At 48.8% G+C, this 21,562-nt stretch overlaps 1 protein-coding gene across 1 annotated transcript in view; it reads left to right on the top strand.

Annotated features, from left to right (window-relative positions):
* Window positions 1-21,562, top strand: part of CHD7 (chromodomain helicase DNA binding protein 7) — a 188,492-nt gene that overhangs the window by 62,382 nt on the left and 104,548 nt on the right. Inside the window, 1 exon segment of the mRNA XM_039249132.1 lies at window positions 1,363-3,237. Within this exon segment, the coding sequence (XP_039105063.1) occupies window positions 1,537-3,237 (1,701 nt within the window). The 5' untranslated portion in view covers window positions 1,363-1,536.

Raw genomic sequence — 21,562 nt, 5'->3', positions numbered from 1 at the left:
CCCGCTCTTTCCAAGCGGGGCATATCGCGCATGCTTAATGTGCTTATGAAAGAGGGAGAAAAATGAGTTAAATTCCAAAGATGTTTAAGATTTCGGACATTTTCCCTGCGTGAATTAGTTCTTTATTAGGTCGTTGATTTAATTAGCATTCAACAAAAACGCTTTCCTGTTTCGATGGGTGAAGCATTCTTGAAATTGGTTGTTCTAGTCAGACGCAAGGTCTGTCAGGAGCCGTTTGAGCGTTAGGCCGCGCGCACTTGTGCTGTAGACGCGGCGCTGACCGTGCGCGTTCCCCCTGCCGGCTCGCTCCCAGCAGAGGTCAAGGCAAGGGTGAAGCCTGCACGGATATTTTGAACTTTATTCTGTTAAAGTAATTTCCAGTTTCGACCAGTGTGGGGGAAAGTTTCTGGGTCTCTCTGGTGAGCACCGTCGCCTTCTCGAAGCTGCCCGTACCGTCCAGCTGCAGGTGCTCCGAGTGGTCACGTGGGCTCTGGGTCCGTCCTCAGAGCCGGGCGCCTGCCGGTGAATGACGACCTGTGACTGGGCTTCTCCGCCGGGTGCCACGGGCCCAGAGCCACGAGTGAAATCGGCCCTCCTGGGGAGCGACAGCTTGTATTCTGGGGTCTTTCTGCATCTCGTGTATTTCTGCCGTTAAACATGAAGGAGTTACGAATTTATCGTCCCGTTTGTGAGCTTGCTTTCCAGCGCCACCGAGGGCGTGCCTCGTTTGAACACGGCCGAGGACACTTTCTTGTTCGACGCCTCCGTCGCCGTTGCGTGCTTGTCTGTGGGGCCGTAAATATCTAATTTGTACGAAATGACTGATTTTGGTATTTGTATAATCCTCTAGTCAATTTAACTAAGTTGAGCTTTTCACAGCCCTCGGTGCCGCGGCTGCTCATCTGATTACGCTGCTCAAGGGAATGAGGTGAAGGGCGGGCTGTTGGTAACCAGAGCATTTCCAGGGCTTTAGTTCAGCAGATGGGCTGCTCGGCTATATTCATACATCTGCTTTCCTGCTGTGGCAGCTGCTGCTGCTTCATGTTGTGTTCTTTTGTTCTGTTCCATCCAAGAATGGAGCGCTAGGAAGTGCAGTGAATGGATTAATTTAAGGTTAAGGTTAGTGTTTTGCTTGCTTTCTAAGTAACCGATCATAATAACGCTTCTGGTAGAAGCTAATGACTTTCTCTTAAAGTGAACTAGATTTATAAAATACAGCCCAGCGAGGGGGCTAGATTAGTATTGTCGGTGGAGACCAAAATCAAATGCGTAAAAATACTGGCAGGTTTTATCATTTGTTCCTAATTCTTTGTTTTCTTCCTCCCTCCCCCTGCCCCCCCTCCCCCCCCCACTCTCTTCCAGGACCTATATCCAGACTTGGCCTGACACGGCAGGGTCCGAGAGAATTAAAGAAATGCGGAATGACATGAAGACGATTAGTTCAGGATTATAGGCTCTGAGGACACACACCTCAGCGAGGCGGAGCACAGACACGTTCCTGAGCTGTGGGCTGGGGGGGCCGCGCGCGGGAAGAAGATGGCGGATCCAGGGATGATGAGTCTTTTTGGCGAGGATGGGAATATTTTCAGCGAAGGCCTCGAAGGCCTCGGAGAGTGTGGTTACCCCGAAAATCCAGTGAACCCCATGGGTCAGCAGATGCCCATAGACCAAGGCTTTGCCTCCTTGCAGCCCTCCCTCCATCACCCCCCCACGAATCAGAATCAAACCAAGCTGACCCACTTCGATCACTATAACCAGTACGAACAGCAAAAGATGCATCTGATGGATCAGCCGAACCGAATGCTGAGCAGCGCCCCCGGGAACGGGCTCGCGTCTCCTCACTCGCAGTACCACGCCCCTCCCGTCCCTCAGGTCCCCCACGGCGGCGGCGGCGGCGGCGGTGGCGGCGCGCAGATGGGGGTCTACCCTGGCATGCAGAACGAGAGGCACGGGCCGTCTTTCGTGGACAGCGGCTCCCTGTGGGGCCCCCGGGCTGTTCAGGTGCCGGACCAGACCCGGGCACCCTACCAGCCGCAGCCCCCGGCGCAGCAGCCCCCGCCCGCTCCGCCGGGGCCCCCGGCGCAGGCCCACCCGCAGCACCTGCAGCCGATGGGCAGCTACATAGCGCGCGGGGACTTCTCCATGCCGCAGCACGGCCAGCCGCAGCAGAGGATGGGCCCGTTTGCCCAGGGCCCGGAGGGCCTCGCTCAGGGCGGTCCTTTCATCGCCACCTCGGGCCCCGGCCACTTGTCGCACGTGCCCCAGCAGAGCCCCAGCGTGGCCCCTTCCCTGCGCCACTCGGTGCAGCAGTTCCACCACCACCCCCCGGCCGCTCTCCACGGAGAATCCGTCGCCCACAGTCCCAGATTCTCCCCGAATCCTCCTCAGCAGACCCTTAACTTCAGTTCTCGGAGCCAGACGGTCCCCTCACCTACTGTAAACAACTCAGGGCAGTACTCTCGATATCCTTACAGTAACCTAAATCAGGGATTAGTTAACAATACAGGGATGAATCAGAATTTAGGCCTTACAAATAATACTCCAATGAACCAGTCCGTACCAAGATACCCCAATGCTGTAGGATTCCCCTCGAACAGCGGTCAAGGACTAATGCACCAGCAGCCCATCCACCCCAGCGGCTCACTTAACCAAATGAACACACAAACTATGCATCCTTCACAGCCTCAGGGAACTTACGCCTCTCCACCTCCCATGTCGCCCATGAAAGCAATGAGCAATCCGGCCGGCACGCCTCCTCCGCAGGTCAGGCCCGGAAGCGCCGGGATACCAATGGAAGTTGGCAGTTATCCAAATATGCCTCACCCTCAGCCGTCTCACCAGCCCCCCGGTGCCATGGCGATCGGACAGAGGAGCCTGGGCCCCAGGAACATGCAGCAGTCCCGTCCGTTCATGGGCATGTCCTCAGCGCCCAGGGAGCTGGCCGGCCACATGAGGCCCAACGGCTGTCCCGCTGTCAGCCTCGCAGACCCCCAAGCGATCCAGGAGCGGCTGCTGCCCGGCCAGCAGCACCCCGGGCAGCAGCACCCCGGCCAGCAGCACCCCGGCCAGCAGCACCCCGGCCAGCAGCCGTCTTTCCCGCAGCTGCCAACCTGCCCGCCGCTGCAGCCGCACCCGGGCCTGCACCACCAGTCTTCGCCCCCGCACCCGCACCACCAGCCGTGGGCGCCGCTCCACCCGTCGCCCCAGAGCACCCCGCAGAAAGTGCCTCTGCCTCAGGTAAGGGGGCGCGGGCCCCGGCCGCCTCGCCCGCCCTGCTGGACGTAACCCGGAGAACTCCTCCGAGAGGCGTTTCCTTTGAATGTCGTGAAAAGCGCTTGCTTTCTGAGTCCCTCACTTTCCGTCTCGGAAGCTGCGCCAGAATCTCGTTTTGTTTTTCTCCCTGTTAGTCTCTCACTGAACTGGCCTCCGCGTTCACTCACTTGTTCGGAAAGTCCTGAAGCCTCCCGCCCCGGGCATCGTGCTCGGTGCTGTGGGTGCATCAGGGACGGCTCGCCCCCGGTCCCTGCCAGTGAGGGTCGTCACGGCCAGCGGGGACCCAGAGAGAGATGGATTCCTGCTCGTCTTCTCTTCTCTCTCTGGTTTAAAAATACACCGAAACTTGGTTTCTGGCAAAGTTTTCTGTGTTTGTGCCAGTCCCTCCCACCTCTTTTAGAAAATTACAATTTTTTCCCCCTTGGGGAGCTTCAAAATGTGTCCTTCTGTAGTATTTATTTTACCGGCTGCTGAATGCTAGTGTGAACTTCAATGGCCAAGGGTAGGAGATCACAGGTGACATTAATGCACGGAACACGTTTGGTCTCTAAGAGATGTGGGTGCCTGACACTGACACAGGAGTCGTCCTTCTTGAAGCTGGGATTTTTGTGATCCTGCGGAGTTTATAGGCCGACATTTACGTTTCAAGCTCTTGCATTCACAGAGACGGTTTGCCATTGTAAATGTGGTGTTTGTGCCCTAGGCCTAGGAGAAATAAATTAATGCCTATATGTACAGATCGTTATGATTGCAACTTGAGTTTGGATGGGACAGGAAGTGATTTTAGAGGTGTTCTTTTTTTTTTAATGTTTGTTTATTTTGAGGGAGAGAGAGAGAGAAAGAATCCCAGGCAGGCTCCCAAGCAGAACCCGATGCAGGGCTTGAACTCTCATGAACCGTGAGATCATGATCTGAGCTCAAACCAAGAGTCAGATGCTTAACGGACTGCACCACTCACGTGCCCCTAGAGCTGTTTTTAATGAACTTATAATCAGTGTGGGAAAACACGACCAATGTGTGGAAGGAAAAGTAGAGTGAATGAAAGATCACACACAGGTACGTGACAAGTGTCCAGAGAGAGGAGGTACCTGAGGCTGTGAGGGCTTGACGTCTGGCTAGGACCTGGCCAAGGGCAAACGAACCGAAGACGGCATTTCAGGCTTGGGGGTGACTTGGTAAACGGGACCACGGGGCCCAGGCTCGCTGCGGGGCAAGCCAGGTGGTTGAAGTCTTGTGTTCTGTTTTAAGGAATTTGGACTTCAGTGGGGAGCTTGTGATACTGATTGGACAGTACACAGGTGGGTGGGAGCCCGGAAGTTCACCTGTGAGCCTGCGGTTCAGGCGGGTACGGACAGTTTGGAACAAGGATCGGGGAGCAGAGGCAGAAGGGATTGCAGCACCGTGAAAGTAAAAAGTTTGGTGAGGAAATACATCCGTGTGAGGCATCCCCGCATTTAGAACAGAGACTTAGAAGCCTCCGCCTCGGTGGGAGTGGGAAGGCGGAGACCGGGAAGGTCTGCTCCCGGGGACCGAGGACGCAACGACACGTAGGGGTGTGTGGGAAGCTGATGCTTGCATATCGTTCGGAGGAGCCCCGAGCTCAGTGGGGGCTGCCTGGGGGAGAGCTGCTCCCTGTCTCCTCTGGGAGACCCCGCCCGGCCTGCAGCCCGTGGGAAAGGGCCTCTGGGCCCTGCGGTGCCCGGACCACGTGACGGGAAAGGTGAGAAAGCCAGTCTGACAGAGCCTGGGAGCGGAGGGCCTCCAGGGAAACCAGGGCTGCGGAATGGATGGCGAAGACCAAACCCCGCCCATCGTGGTCCCCGGATATCAACCTCCAGGCAAGATGCCCCTGTTCAGAACCGCCGGCCACCAGGAAGCGCAGTCCCTGAGGCCGGCCAACCTGCGTGGCTTCATTCATCTAGAAATGAATGTGACTTAGTTTCCAGAAGTTGTTCTTTTCTTGTTCCTGGGAAAGCATCTTATTGGACAGGGCATCTTTCCAGGGTGGTGACTCTGACTTCTTGTTCCAGCACCTTCTCACTTTGCTGGAGGACAAGCACAGTTCGGAGAAGGTGCCCTGCGATTGTGATAGGGTCCCTGGGTGGGAGTTGTGGGTGAGCTTTCCCTGGTTTTAAGAGCACGAAACACCTCAGTAGGCATTTCGGAGGATGGACACGAATATGTGGTGTTCACGACGCCGAAAACTAGAGGGTTTTGTGTGCTAGACTCTGGGGGACCCAAGGTGTGGTTCCGCTTCTCTCCCACTCCACCTTCTTCAGTACGCCATTATAGACCAGCTCAGAATGGGTTCTGGGGTGTACACAGGTGCATTCGAGGTGTTTCTATTTAAGTTTAGTTGCCTTTAAAAATATTTGTTCGTGCCATTTGCCTTCTTATTTCTGCTTAACTTTGTAGCGTCTTCAGATTTTGAAGCACTCAGCTCTGAAAATAATAGTAGAGAGGCGTAAAGTCTTGTTCCTGAGAGCGGACACTTTACGGTCGGAAAAGCGTTTGAAGTTCAGTTGCTACTTACCAGCTTGGTGACCTCAACCAGATTCTTCATCAGTAAAACGGGAGCGATAGGACCTATCACAGAAGGTGCTGAAGTTAATATGTAGCAAGTGGCTAGTGTAATGCCCGCTCGTGGTGTCTGTTCGTGTTAATTCTCCTCCAGGCGTTAGTTCTGATCCCCCGCCAGGCAGACCTTACTTTGTGTCGTTTCCCATGTAAATACAATGTAAAATTACTTTTATTTTTAAGGAACAGGCTACATATTATTAAATACCACCTTAGTTATGAAGCATTAAATTTGATTTGTGCAAATATTTCCCCTCCTCAGCCCATGCTGACAGGTGTGATGACGATAATGATGTGGGTAATTCAAGACGCTGTCACATAATCCTAAAACCTGTCCCTCCCTGTGAATGGCTCACATGCTACTCTAGCAAATACACCCATCTAATTATGTTTTGCTTTAGACCAACTAAAATTATTGCGCATTTCACAGATGATGATAGAATGGTGGTTCAAAGCCATGCTGTGTTGCAGGGAAACAGCCAGATCAAGTTGAAATATATTTGCTGAATTACCGCATTCAGATAGGCTTGTTGGCTTTCTTACATTGAGTGTTTCACCTCTTAAAAAATGTTTATTTTGGAAAGGGAGAGTGAGCACAGGCACGCACGCCGGGGAGGGGCGGAGGCAGTGAGAGAGGGGAGAGGGGGTCCCCAGCAGGCTCTGTGCTGTCAGTGTGGCGCCCAGCGCGGGGCTCAGCCCCATGAACTGAACCGAGGGGGCGTGACCTGGGCTGAAATCAAGAGTTGGACGCCTAACCAACTGAGCCACCCAGGCACCCCCCACTTTTTCACTTTTTAAAGATGGAAGTTAGGCTTGTTTGAATGTCGCAGGGGCTCTGAACAGGTACTTGGTAAATTATATAACACACTTAAGTATCTTTAAAGATCAGTTTGATCTCATATTGAAGAGTCCACAAAAGGAAAATGTTAGAAAAGCCAGAGCTCATTGGGCCATAGTGTTCATGGTGGAGTGTGGACACGTTCTTGGGTGCAAGCGCCAGCCTCCCCTGATTGTTTGATGGGGTTTATAGTGGAAGAAGGGCCTGCCTGCCTGTATTTCTTTTTGGTAGCTGAGAAGGTTACTTATCCCTGAACCTTTTCATCTCAGACCCATTTACAGGTTAAGGACTGTGGAGGCCCCCAAGATCTTTTGTATATGTGGGTTACACGCAAGGCTGTGTATTGTCTTAGAAACTTAAACCGAGGACAGTTTGAAATATTTACTTGTTGATCATTTAAAAATAATAAACCAGGACGGCCCAGTTGGAAGAGTATGTGTGAGGTCGAGCTCCATGTTGGATGTAGAGATTACTTAAAAATAAATAAGCAAGTAAGCTCTAAGAGGAATAAGCCATTATGTGTTAACAGGTAATATTTTTAATTGAAAAATAATTATTTTCCAAAGCAAAAACACTTAATGGCACTGTTTCGCATTTTGTCACATGCTGGGTCCCCACATCTGCTGGGGCACACAGCCTGCGTGCACCTCGTGAGCCTTTGGCACGGCCTGCTGATGTTTAGATAGAGTGGGAGGTGCGTAACTTCTCACGAGACCCAGGGTCAGAGCCACCGGCCCGAAGGGAAGCGTGCCGACTTTCGAGTGGATGTACCACCAACCGATCGCTGGCCCCGTGACCTTGGGCAGGGGACTTAACCTCAGGGCCTCGATCACATTCTCCCTCAACTGAGAACAGGTTTACCCCTCTGATCAGAGGCACAGCAAGATTAGCAATAGTATCTTTTAATATTGAACATGGTATCGGATACACGGTGGGGACTCAAAAATGTCTTATCATCATTGGGTAAATGCTCAGAGTTGCTTGTTGCAAAGTTTAAAAAATAAAGCACTGATTTCGATGTTAACCATTGTCAAGGTTGTTTGCTTTTGTTTCCCTGGTTTTAGGGGAACAGTTTTCAGGCATCGAGGCTCCCGGTGGTGGTGGGAGATGGCGCGGGCGAGCACCTGCCACAGACAACGGGGAGGGAGAAGAATTTAAGGCTTAGGGAGTCATGAGCGCACAGAATGTAGGGCTGGGGTGTGGGAGGGGAAGCTGCGACCCCCCCCCACCCCCACCCCGGGACCTTGTCCGTCACAGTGAGGTGCCTCGGGTGGGTCCTGTGTTCATGGGGTGCCCTGGGAGGGCGCGGCACAGCTGGGGCTCCTGCAGTGCGTCGGGAGCGGGAAGACAGAATGGGGTGTTTATCGGTGCCCGGTGGAGAGCTCAGAACACCGTTCTGTTCATTTGAAGAGCTTATCTGGAAAGTCTGGTTGAGTGCACTGTGCTTCAGGTTTACGCCAATCCCGGCCTTTCTGAACAGGTTAACTACTGCCCCGGACGCAGGCGTCTCCGCGCACAGAACCTGCTGGCGCAGGGGGCCTGGGGGGCAGCTTCTGGTGGACTTGACAGTCTGCAGTGTTGTGTCCTTAGAATATTTTGAATACATTTGTACCCTTTTCATTAATTTGGGCCTGAAATACAGTCATGGTGGAGAAAAACAGAAGCAGGAAAAAATTAAGTGCCTCTAAGATTGAGGTGAGGGGTAATAATTTCTGTGTCCCGATTTTCCCCCAGGAGATTTTTTTTCGAAAAAGGAAAAACGCCCTAGAAAAATCAGTGGTTGTAACTGTCCCAGTGCTCTGTCATTCCGTGACATCTTATAAATATTTTAAAAAACAGCCTTTCTGGGAAAACCTTTTCCAGGTAAATTTCGAGTAGAGCGACTATTCTGCTGAAATTCTCTCAGTTCACTGAGTAAAGAACCCCAGACGTGAGCCGAGTAATTGGCAACTACTAAATAAATGTTATGGAAAATGTGGCCCTGCATCTCGAGCTCTACTTATGCAAATTGTGATCGGAAGTAGAGAAAAAGACGTTTATAACAGCGAGTGCGTGTGTCTGTACGACCATCCCTCTTGACGGACTCGCTCACACTCCCGCGCCCCCAGAGATGTGTGGCGGAGATGGGGAAAGCAAAACATCTCTGAAGAAAACCCGGCTCTGACCCCCGTGGCATTCGGGGGCAGCTCTGCGTGTACCCACGCTCAGAGACCAGGCGCCCGTGGTTAGACCTGGCCGCAGCGGGCTGTCCCACTGTGCCTGCGGAGGGCCGGCCGGGGCCGCTGCTTCCCCGCGTGCCGGAGGTGGCCGGCCGCCGTGCCTTCCTGATGCCTTTGGACGCAGCAGGCCGTCCGCCCTCGGCTGCCCTTGCCGTTGCGGGTCGGTCTGGTGCCCTCAGAGCCTGTCGTGCCTCCGTGAGGGCGCCGAGGTGTTCCTTGTGTCGCGGGTGTGCGTGCTGCGGCTTGGTGAGGGCCTCCTCGCCTCCCTCCAGCGCTACTGGTCTATCCCAGAGGTCAGGCTCCGTGGGCTAAAACGGAAAATACCAAGCGTGGAGTGAAAGCAAAGGAAAACATTCTGCCTCGTCTCTCCTTTCACCCCACTGTCTGAAAGCATGAAGTGAGTTGCATACTAAACGGTAGCCTGGTCTCCTGGTGCCTTTTATTTTGTAAACGAGTATTGTTTTCTGTGAGTCTCAAAAATGTTGCAGGTATAAGAAGTTAGTTTTAAAAAAATTTATTTAATGTTTATTTTTGAGGTGGGGGGGCGGAAGGGGCTGAGACAGAGGGAGACACAGAATCTGAAGCAGGCTCCAGGCTCTGAGCTGTCAGCACAGAGCCTGATGCGCAGCCTGAACTCACAAACTATGAGACCATGGCCTGAGCTGAAGTCGGACGCTCAACCAACTGAGCCACCCGGCGCCCCAGAAATTAGTTTTTTAACTTATTCTTCAAGCCTGGATATTAACCATCAGCTAAGTGTCCTAAGCAGCCAGTGAGTTTTCTTAACCTCTAAGAAGCCACGTTTAGGTACTGCATTTTAATGTTGTATCTTGTTGCTTTCATTCAACTCCGTTAAATACATATTTATTGAGTGTTATGTGCTAAGCACTGTATTAAGGGCAGAGATTGGCGATGCGGTAGAAGGCATTGGTGGGGGGGGGGCGGGTAAAGGCCTTCACTGAGATGGACGGGACGTTTGTTATGTAGGTATGATCTTCTGGCTGTCATGTCTTCATGTACCAACTGTGTTCTGGGCCAGCGCTGTCCAGCAGACATGTAGTGGCAGTTGCAGATGAAGGCAACGTGTGTTATTTTCTAATAGTCACGTTAAAAAAAAAACGGGTAAAATTAATTTTAGTAGTATATTTAATTAACCCAATGTATCAAAAATACTATTCCAACACATCAGTATAAAATTACTCATTAGGCATTTTACACAGGATTTGAAATCCAGTGTGTATTTTACACACATTTCTTATTTCAGTCAGTCTGCACTTACATCTCCATAGAGTGCAAACTGAGCCCCGTGTGACTGGCGGCTGCCATATTGAAGACTCTTTCAATAGCAGTTGCTTCAAATTCTTTTTGAAAACAAGTCAGAATATAAATAAATCTCTGCACATAGAAATAAATTTTAGGGGCGCCGGGGTGGCTCAGCCGGGCGTGTCCAACTTTGGCTCAGGTCGTGATCTCACGACTCGTGAGATTGAGCCCCACATTGGGCTCGCTGTTAGCACAGAGTAGAGTCAGGCTTGGGACCTCTGTCCCCCTCTCTCTCCGCCCCTCCCCCATTCATGTGTGCACCCTCTCAAGAAAAACCAAACATTTTTTATATAAACAATGTATATGTAAGAAAATGTATGTAATATAAAAATAAATTTTAAATTGTTTAGTATATGTTAGTACACTTGAACACAGGTGTTATTAGTTATTACCCGCCTTGTAAGGTTGGAGTAGAAGCATTTCTTAGATATCAACAATACATGAAGTGTGTGTGTGTGTGTGTGTGTGTGTGTGTGTGTGTGTGTAGTATCCTCAACACTTCATGAAAAGATAGATTATCAAAGTGAAGTGTCATTTGTTTGGATTTCAGACGGTGGCTGAATGTCTTTCTACTTTCTTGTAGGAAAAAATAGCATTTTTCTTCCCCATTTCTCTTATAATCTCCTCCAAGATTTCAGCTTCAAGTGGCTTTTGGATACTTTTAGTAGTTATGCGCCCCCCCGCCCCCCCATCTCTCTGCCTCTCCATCACTAATGCTTATTTATGAAATTGTTCTCCCAGGATAAGGGAGAAAGCCCTCGTTTTACTATTATGCACGCCCTCCCCCCTTCTCACCTTTTTCTTCTTTGCCTTTTCCTTCTGCATTTTAGCAGTCCTTCAGAAAGGCCATCTCTGGCCCTGCAGTGCACTAGTTAGCCAGGGAGGGAAAATTGGGGAGCGGGTCTGGGGGCAATTAGGGGAAAAGCATTGCTAGACATAACTTGGCGAATTTACCTTCATCTTGACGTCTTAATGTGACTGTGCATTTGCTGTAGCTCCAGCTGTCGGGCTATAGGTGATCTCCCAGTCACCACTGAGACAGGGCCCGCATTCTTCCTTTCGTACTGAGTGTAGCCCTTCTATCCGCAGAGGAAGTCAGCAGCAAACGCGTGCTTCCGCCTTGCAGAACTTTCAGTAGGTGATGGTGCATTCCCCCACCCCCCCACCCCTCAACTCAGTGTGAGAAGCATCAGAGAGCCTTCTAGGGGCTGGGGCATGGCACTGGGTGGTGCCAGTGGAGAGGTGAAAGGAAGCCGGCCAGATGCCAAGAAGTTGGCACCATGTGAAAAAGTCAAAAGTGGACGTAGAAACAGAGGCACTCAAGACGCTGCTTGCTGCTTCCCTCTCTTGGATTGGACGGCGACGGAGGTGGCCAGGTGAGGCTGTGAGGCGCTTCTTTACGTCCCATCTCCGTGATTGCGTTAAAATCACCCAGTCATTTAAAGGGAATGCACCATTTTGATCCCCTTCACAAAGACCGTATTTCTGTTCTGGTTTCTAGTGTACTCGGCCTCTTCTCCACTGCCCCTTCTGTTTAAGTAATCCCTGCCACCAGGGTCAGGAGCGTTCTTCTGTGCGAAGGCCAAAAGAAGTCCATTTTAATTTGAAGTAAGAGGAGGTTCATCTTGAGAGCTGTTGTGTTTGGGGCACGAGCAGAGAGGTGGAGGATACTGAGGAGGTTCAAGTAGCGATGTTGGCAGCCTTGCTGAGTGTCTTGAATGGGGTCCCTACGTCATGTGTGACCTTGCCGTCTCCTCCTGGGCAGGCTGGGGCGGCCGCGTGGCTCTGCGGTAGGAGAGCCACCCCTCAGCCGTTCGCTGGGCCGTCCAGTCCCTGCTTCTTCCTTATCAGAGGAGCGGGGGGCACTGAATGGGGGAGGGCTCGCACCTCATCCTTCCTGCAGAACTTTTTTTGAGGCTATATTTCTGAACTTTTTAATGGAGGGGCCATGGATCAATTTAAAGTTCTTACGGAATATACTTCTTAGTGAATATAGGAACGTACATTCACTAAGAATATATATATTCTTTATATATATATATATGTTCTTATTGAATAAAGCTCACGATCCTAAATTTTTAGATCATGCTTCTTTGTGGACTCTTACTGCGTGAACATTCTCTTTACCTTAAAAAAAAAAAAGGCAGTCCTGTAAAATCGTGGAGTATTTGGTTACGATGTGTTTGCTTTCACTGTTAACGTTAAAACCACCTCAAAATGTCAGCGTGAAGCGATGGCTAAACTTGAATGCCACCGTGGAGGCTGACAGAAATGGACGTTAGGGACGAATAGGGAATTTCCCTCAGTCTTGACATGTTAACGTTCCTCTCCGTTCTCTGTATCCACGGCTGTCAATCTACAGATAATCTGTCAGTAACCACAGGCAGACGCAGAACTGGAGCGGTCACCAAGTAGGATGTGCCGGCGTTGCTTTAAATTGGTCCATTACCAAGCTAACTCCATCTCTGGCTGCTCGAATGTCGCAGAGAGATTTTTCACAAAAGAGAGCTATTGACACGCACGGAGGCATACTGTGGGTTAAAGGAGACAAGTGAGAATCCTTCAGGGACAAAGTTTGATGACTTAGAGGGAGCTAAGTAGTATTTCATTTTTATCAGCTTTCCCTGCACACGTTAGCTGTGTCCCCTGGACAACGGGGACTGTCAGCAGGCCACACTCGCCCCCCAGGCCGTGGGCAGATGCGACAGCAGCACTGGCGTCACTGTCTTTTGCACCTCGACGTCGGATTCAGCCAGTGTCCCCCTTGCTTTGAAACAACGGTAGAAGATGGCTGAAGCCAGGGAAGACTCCAGATCCGTCCTTAGAGCTGAGCTTCAAGCTTGTGTGTAGCTTTCGTGTTTGCAAGGAAGTGAAACACCATTGTTTACTGATAAATAAGTTCTGTAGGCTGACGGTATCACTGGTGAGGGGGAGAAAAGCAAAACAACAGACCGGGCAGTCTTGGAGCAAAAACGAGCCAGATCGTAAGATCATTTTTTTTAACGTTTTTTATTTATTTCTAGGAGAGAAAGAGAGAGCGTGAGCAGGGGAGGGTCAGAGAGAGAGGGAGTCACGGACTGAAACAGGCTCCAGGCTCTGAGCTGGCAGTCAGCACAGAGCCCGACGCGGGGCTCGAACCCTCGAACCGCGAGATCATGACCCAAGCGAAAGTCGGATGCTCAACCGACTAACCCACCCAGGCGCCCCTCGTAAGATCATTTTTAATACATTGCCCTCGCCAGAGACTGGAGTGAGAATCCTTTTAATGCCAGGCTGTGGTCGAGGCTAGAGTAATATTTCGTATTAAATATAAATTTGATTCCAAGAGTGAGTTAGTGGGAAGAGGTGTCAGTTTACTTGTTTCGTTCAGTGTTTCCCTGGTCATTTTTTCAACGTGCCACACCTCTGCTCTTCCGTCCAGCGGGCCACACGGTGGCTGGCGTGGCCAGGTGCTGCTGGCCACTGCGGGCGAGTCAGGGGCACACGGTGTGGAGGTCGTGGGCCTCGCCGGCACGGGAACGCATCAGACTCTCAGTCTTCCAGCTTTTTGCTTGGTCAGAAAATTGCCTACTTAGTTAGTGTCCCTAAACTTGTTTCCAGAGGGTGATAGGTACCAGGTACCCGATCATTATGAGGGTTACCAGGTAGTGGCTGTCACAGTGTCAGCACCGGGTGTGGCATGCGGTAAATCTCCGATGAAAGTTACATATTTTATTACAGCTACTGTTACGGTGGTTTGCTGAACTCTTAGAATTTCTCACCCAGTTTCTGGGGCGCCTGGGGGGCTCAGTCAGTTGAGCGTCCGACTTCGGCTCAGGTCATGATCTCACGGTTCGTGGGTTCGAGCCCCGCGTCGGGCTCTGTGCTGACAGCTCAGAGCCTGGAGCCTGTTTCAGATTCTGTGTCTTCTTCGCTCTCTGACCCTCCCCTGCTGACGCTGTCTCTCTCTCTCAAAAATAAATAAAACATTAAAAAAAAAAGAATTTCTCTCCCAGTTTCTACTTTCCCCTCCAGGTAGAAAAACTGGCCCTTATTTTGTGAAGCCGAACACTGTAGATCAGTGTCTTACACATCGGCTTATCAGAATCCCTCCGGAGGAAATGGGAATTGGTGGTACTTGCTGGGCAGGCGGCCCCACGCCTGTGCTGCTGTGACAGCGCTGTACTTCGTTTCCACTTACTCCCTGGGGAACGGGGCGCTACCTACAAAACACCAGCTCCTTTCTCAGTGTTTGGTTTCTTCCCAGTGGGAAGCGAGGTGGAAGTCCTCTCCTAGGTTTGGAGACTTCAAGGGGCAGAAGTTAAGCCGGCATCCAGCTTCGTGTTCCTAGGGAGGCCTCTGGGACTTCAGCCAGCATCCAGGACATTGACCCTCTGAAACATACGTTCTCCTTTATATAGTAAATCTTGACCCCGTTAAATATAAACAGATTTACAGCTGGTAACCACCAATTTGGTGGTCCATTTCACCCCATTGTTTCTCCAGCCTCTTCCTGTATTTTCGTGGTTGTGCTCTCGTAGACCCTGTGATAACAGGGTAATTTTGTTTGGTAAATGGCTTCCTGTGGAATAGTACCGATGGCAGTTTCGAACTCAGTGATTGGTTTGTGAGGGTCATGCCACAGAGGGTCTTTTTAATGTTTCTTTATCCCGATCTACTTTTCTTCTTTAAAATGTAAATTCACGGGATACCTGGGTAGCTCAGTTGGTTAAGCATCTGACTTTGGCTCAGGTCACGATCTCAGTGGTTCACGAGTTTGAGCCCTGCATGGGGCTCTGTGCTGTCAGTGTGGAGCCTGCTTTGGATCATCTGCCCCCCCCCCCCAACTTCTCTGCCCCTCCCCTGCTCACGCTCGCTCTAGCTGTCCCTCGCTCTTTTAAAAATAAACATTAAAGAGGTGCCTGGGTGGCTCAGTTGGTTGGGTGTTCAGTTTCAGCTCAGGTCATGATCTCACAGTTCATGGGTTCAAGCTCCACATCGGGCTCTGTGCTGACAGCTCAGAGTCTGGAGCTGCTTCAGATTCTGTCTCAGTCTCTCTCTGCTCCTCCTCCACTCATGCTCTGTCTCTGTCACTCTCAAATATAAATAAACATTTAAAAAAATTTTAATTAACGTCAAAAAATAATCGTTAAAAAATAAAATATAACTTGCTTGATGTTTCAAAATGAGATGGTCACAAAAGGAAAATAGAAAGGTTTTATTTTTGCAGTTTGATTTAGTAGCTATATATTTTTAAAGTTTTATTTATTTTGAGAGAGAGAGCATGTGAGCGTGCATGCATACAGACGCATGAGCAGGGGCGGGACAGAGAGGGAGAGAGAGTCCCAAGCAGGCTCTGCACTCTGCATGGAGCCTGACACAGGGCTGGATCTCACAATGATGAGATCATGGCCTGAGCTGAAATCAAGAGTCAGACACTTAACCAACTGAGCCACCCAGACTCCCCTACTAGCTACATTTCTTAAAAAAGTGGCCAAAGAAGGTGAGTCCCGTCTTTTAGATGTGAGGTTTGCAATTTTGGAAACAGTGTTTGTGCAACTCAATACTGTTGCCACTTTTAAAAGGTTTCTATTTAGAGCCATAGAATTTTAGAGCTAGGTAGGAGACTCCTGCTCTTTAGGAAAGATCACATAGCTTTGTTTCAATTTGAATATAAAGGAAAGGGGCCTCTTTGCCTATTCTCTTCAAACTTCATACACTACAGTTTTTTCCTTTTTACAAAAATATTGAAGAATGGGGTTAAAAGAAGTAAATGGAAAATCTGTTCATTATTATCTAATATCCATCAGGTGTCTACCAGATACCATGTATAATGCTTATATATGGTAATTTATTGAACTGTAATCTGCACACAGCCTGTGTATGAAATGAAATGCTCCCTTCATACTAAGGAAATACTATAGAGTGGCCGCATTCCAGGCCTGTCATATACTTTTCATTTAATTCAAGATTTAACACCTTTTAAATATACATAACGATGTACTAAAGTTTGTCACAAAGTATCTAGTATTTTCCAAGTAATTTCTCAAAAAGTTTACCGTTTGTTCTTTGATATCACACTCATAATGTGCTTATAGAAAATGTGTAAACTTGTACTGTCTGTCAACTTCCCTGTGATGACGAGAATGTTCTGTATTTGCTCTGTTTGGTACAGTAACCATTAGCCACAGGTGGCTGTTGAGTACCAGAAATGAGGCTAGTGAGACTTTTTTTTTTTCTTTTGGAATCTCTCACCTCTTTGCAGATGGCATTAGCACCATGGGTGCCCCATATCTTTTGGCTCTGCCAGGCGGTGACAGAACATAGTGATTCATACATGGTAACGCCTCCACAGTTCACCTTGTCATTCTCGGAATAAATCTTTGCAGTGTATCGGCCCATTGTCGCTAAACACAGCATGCTATTTTAAATAACGTTGAGTGGAGTGCCTTGGCTTAAAAGTATAAGTGATATTTCAGAAACTCATTACTTAATTTCCCCCCCCCAAAGAAGTCCTACCCATAAATAGTTTATATGAAACATTTGCTGTTTATTTGCTTTCATAAATTAAAAGCCATCACAAGTGATAGGATTGTTTGTTTTTTTTTCCTTTCCTTGAAAAAGATTTCTCACAATTTGATATTAAATTCAGCTTCATCATTCCTGGAAGAAAACTTCAAAATATTTTCTCAGGTGCTTATGGCTGAGCTATATGTTGCTTATCGGTCTCCTGGGCTACACTGTTCATAGTTCCAGGTGGGTGTATATACCTGTGTGAATCTTTTCTTCTTTTTTAAGGCAGTCTCTACACCCATCGTGGGGCTCAAACTCGCAGCCCCGAGTTCAGGAGTCACATGCTCTCCTGAGCAAGCCAGCCAGCCGCCCATCTGTGGATCTCTTTTGTTCAGAAGCTGCTAGTATCTGTTTAGCATTGAAGACAAGCAGAGAAACATTAGTTGTTATCAGCTGTTCTTTCAGGGTAAATTAGTCCTAAACTAAGATTGATTTTGATGTCCCCAGTGTTTATAATGTATGATTAGTGGCAGAGGGTAAATGGAATAATGGAAATCTGCATTATGCTCTTAGTTGATAATTTTCCAAAAACAGTTACACCGGGGTTGGGGTATTGAGAGAGGGAGAGGGAGAGGGAGAGGAAATGGGGTCCTGGATATGTCAGGATGAGGAAGTATGCTAATAATAGCCTTGGTTGCGGGGACTCAGCACCACATTATATTCTGAGCTTCCTGGTGAGTGTGCAAAGGGAAACGGGACAAGATGTGTAATTCTCCTCATCAGAAAAAAGGAAAACATTTTTTCTCAGATGTTTTTTTTTTCCTGGCATCAAATCCTAAAATTTTTGTGTGGCATGGTTTATATATGTAGGAAGTACTGACTGGCATCAGAGATAACTTTTTGTGGACACAGGTATTTTTATAACGAATATACAAATAGTGTTTCCCCCTCATATGATAGTTACTTCCATGCCCCTTGATAATCCCATCTGAGAGTGACAGGGCTACATGGTGACAGCTGTCCTGTGAAGCTTACGTCGATCTGACCTGAGCGTTGCATCTCGGAGATCCTGCTCGGTAGCTGAACTGGACCTAAGTTTCCTACCGCGGATGGGCCGCGGGTCCTAGGCAGTTCCCCGTAGATTTGTGTGCTGGTCATTAGGTTACAATCTTGATGGAAGATAATTTGACAGATTCTTCAGGTCATCAAGAGTCTAAGTTACTGTGAATATATTAAATGCCACTAAATCATTTGCTTTAAAATGGCTTATTTTGTATATTTTGTGTTATGTGAATGTCAACTCGATAACAGTTTTCAAAAAAGAGGCGAAAGCGCTCGTTTCTGATCTAACTGGTGGAGAGTAGAGCCCCCTTCTTTGAAAACCAGATAAGAGGGATGTAGGGTGAACATTCTGTTCTGAAAGTTGAATTCCTAACGTGCGTTGTCACCTCGGTGGAAATCTGTCACCTTCTCATGGCACCTGGGTCACAAAAATGATGGTAGGTACATCCAGGATCTCTGGTACGAAGGAACTCAGCCCTTATTCAACAACTGATCAAAATTCCAGGGTAGCTCTGTGCAGTGGGGTTTTCTGGGATGATGGGAATGTTCTGTGCGCTGCCCATTATGACAAGACGCATAAACACTTGTGGTCATGAAGACTTGAAACGTGGCTGGAGTGACCGAGCAACCAAATTTTAAATTTTCTTTAATTTGAATCCATTTGACCTTAAATAGCCACATCTGGCTACTGACTACTGTATTGGACAGTGCAGTTCTAGTCGTATTTGATGGAGCGGTTCTACTCAAAAGTCCTCTGTCCCTTAAAAGAATTTTGAAAATTCAAAAAAATTTTTGTTTTAGATTTTTCAGTGAGAGTAAATGCATTAACATGCTGGTATGACCATCATTTCTTTACACCTCCTTCAGCGGAAGGTTTTCATTCTCAAGTCACACTTGATTGGTGCCCCAGATGTTTTTTTTCCCCCAGGCCAATGTACTGTATTAAGGTTTGGGATGAAAGGCATTTTGGTAAAAAGAAACAACTGTGAAAAGGAGACGCAGCAGGAGGCTGGTGGTTTTCAGTAGAGCGCGTGCTCCTTAGGAAATTGGAAAATGATCCTCAGACTCTCCCTGTCCATTGGAAACTCTTCGGACTTCTCCAGGGTGGCACGTGTCCTGCTTTGAAGACCACTAGAATGTCGGGCTGACTCTGCTGTGGCCTCCTCCCATCTTCTGCACACCCGTGTTCCCCAAACGTTATCTAATCAGAGACGCACAAGCTGCTGGCTGGGGCCTCACGGCTGGAGTTGCGAGGAAGCTTATTAGGGACTCCCAGGGGCTTCGGGGCTGCGGGGGCCTGACTGCTAGAACAGGGTGGGGGTGGTTTTGGCCTGAGAGGACTTGAGAGCAGGTCACCGCCATTGTCGCTCTGTAGAAGATCCTGCGTGCCCGTAGGTGGTTGGGTCGCATCGCCTGCTAGTCCACGCGCGGTGACGACTTAGGTAACTGACTGGGCCGATTTGCTGCATCCGCTTATTTAGAAGAGAGTAACCAAGACTCTTTAGTAACTATTTAGAGGGAGAGGAGCGTGCTGCTCAGGTGGGCCTCGGAGGGTGGCCCGGCCCTAGTGGTGTGTTCCTTCTTCCTTCCTTCCTCCATCCGTGAAACGTTTAGTGGCCGGCAGCTACGCAGTAAATGTGGAGAACGTAAAGATAAACAGTACCTTTTTCCTGCCCCCCGTCTCGCTTGTCGCTAGTACTGAGTAGTAAGCGTGGGCAGTAAATGTTGGTAAAGAGCAAGCAGCGGGCAGGTTACGGCACAAAGAGAAGCCATCTTGTTCGGGTTACAGAGCATCACAGAGGCTCCTAACTGTGGAAATCTGGACGAGATCCACAGTCAGAGGTGATGAGAGTATTGGGATTGGCCCAGTTCGATGAGACGGTACTTGGATTTAGAAAGACAGGGGAGGCCACTCGGAAGTTTACGTTACTTACAAATTTAGTTTCCACGGTCACTTCTTTTGCTGTCAACGTACACGGGAGCCCAGTTTCGTGATCAGACTTTGGTGAGAATATAGTTGCAACAAAGGGTGTCCGTTTTCTTGAAGTTTATTTCATTTAGGACTGATCTCTGCCATGTGGCTGAGCTGCTCTTCTTGGTTGAGTTTTCCTTGATCCCTTGTATCATTTGGACCTTGTTGACTAAAGGGCTTAAACAAATGTCCTGTGGCTCCCTAGCGGACTATACCTTTCCTGTTCATACCTTCTTTCTTCTGATTAGGTTTGATAAACTTGATTATTATGTAACGTTTCATTTACTTTCTTTTTATTTTTTTTATGTTTTATTTATTTCTGAGAGAGAGAGAGAGAGAGAGCGAGCGAGCGTGAGCAGGGGAGGGGCAGAGAGAGAGAGGGAGACACAGAATCCAAAACAGGCTCCAGGCTCCGAAGTCAGACACTTAACCGACTGAGCCACCCAGGTGCCCCTACTTTATTTTTCTTGAGTGCACTTGGCTGTTAGTGTTTTCAGAACTTACTTAGGTACCTCTTTACTATTCTTTAGGATACATTGCTTTGGTGGATATTCCTCTCATCTATTTATTTTATTAATTGAACAACACTCAATAAATATGTATTATTGCCTGTTCTGTACCAAGGATTGTTCTAGGCATAGCAATGAGCATAGCAGTGATCATGAAATTAACATTCTAGTCAGGCAACCAACCAGCTAACCAGTGTGTGTGTGTGTGTGTGTGTGTGTGTGTGTGTGTGTAAAATACTAAGTGATACGAGTTCTGAAGAAAAATAAAACTGGGTGAGGGGAGGGGATAGTGAACTACAGAGTGATATTATGGGAAGTTGGGTAAGGAATGCGTCCTTGGAGGGTAACACTGAGCAGAAAACCTGAATAAAGGGAGCAAGCAAGTTACGTAAATATCTGGTGGATGTGAATGTATTTTGTGCAAAGGCCCTGAGGCAGGAATGTGCGTGGTATGTTTGAGGGGCAGTTGAGAGGCCAGCGTATTTGGAGTATAGTGAGTGAGGAGTGGTGAGGGCTTTGGGTAAGAGGAGCACCTGGTGGTCAGATCAAGTAGGGTATTGTGAGCCACAGGGTAAGGGGTTTAGATTTTACCACGAGTGAGATAGAAAGTTTCGGAGGAGTTTTGAGCACGATGTGATATATTATGTATTTTAGTAGGCTAACTCTTCTCTTCTATGAGGTCTAGATAGGGCAAATGTGGCACACAAGGGGACAGTTGCTCAGGCAAGATATAATGGTAGCTTCAGTTAGGGTTGTGGGAGTAGGAAGTGGGGACAGATTTCAAGGTAGCGTTGACAGCATTTGCTGATGGATTGGAAGTGGCGTTTGAGAGGGTTTTAGCTTAAGCAGTTGGGAGAACGAGGTGAGGGCCCAAAACTCTCATTGGATCCAGACATGTTAATTTGGTGGTGCTTACTAACTAGACTCAAGTAGGTGTTTTAGATAAGCAGTCACATACGGGACTTTAGGATTTAGGGGAGGAAATAGAGTTCTCATGGTACAAATGGCATTTTCTGTCACAAGCCTGGAAGGGGTTGTTTAGGGTGGACGGGTGGAGGAGAAACATGGGGATGGGGCCCTTGTGCAGCCCCTCACTTACTGTTCTAGACCAGGGATCCAGGGAACTACAGGAAGCGTAGTCGGGGAGGTGGAACACCACCAGGGTGTGTGTCCTGGGCCCAAGTGTGGATGGGGTGGTGTAAGCAGAGAGTAACGAGTTGTGTCAGGTGCTACTGTGAGGTTGAATAAGATGAAGACAGACTCTTACCTGTCTCAGTCTTTTTTTTTTTTTTTAACG

Source organism: Hyaena hyaena, unplaced genomic scaffold (assembly GCF_003009895.1).
Source record: "Hyaena hyaena isolate Hyena2069 unplaced genomic scaffold, ASM300989v1 scaffold_327, whole genome shotgun sequence".
Classification (NCBI taxonomy): domain Eukaryota; kingdom Metazoa; phylum Chordata; class Mammalia; order Carnivora; family Hyaenidae; genus Hyaena; species Hyaena hyaena.
Note: the sequence above shows the minus strand (reverse complement) of the source record. Positions and strands in the feature narration are given on the sequence as shown.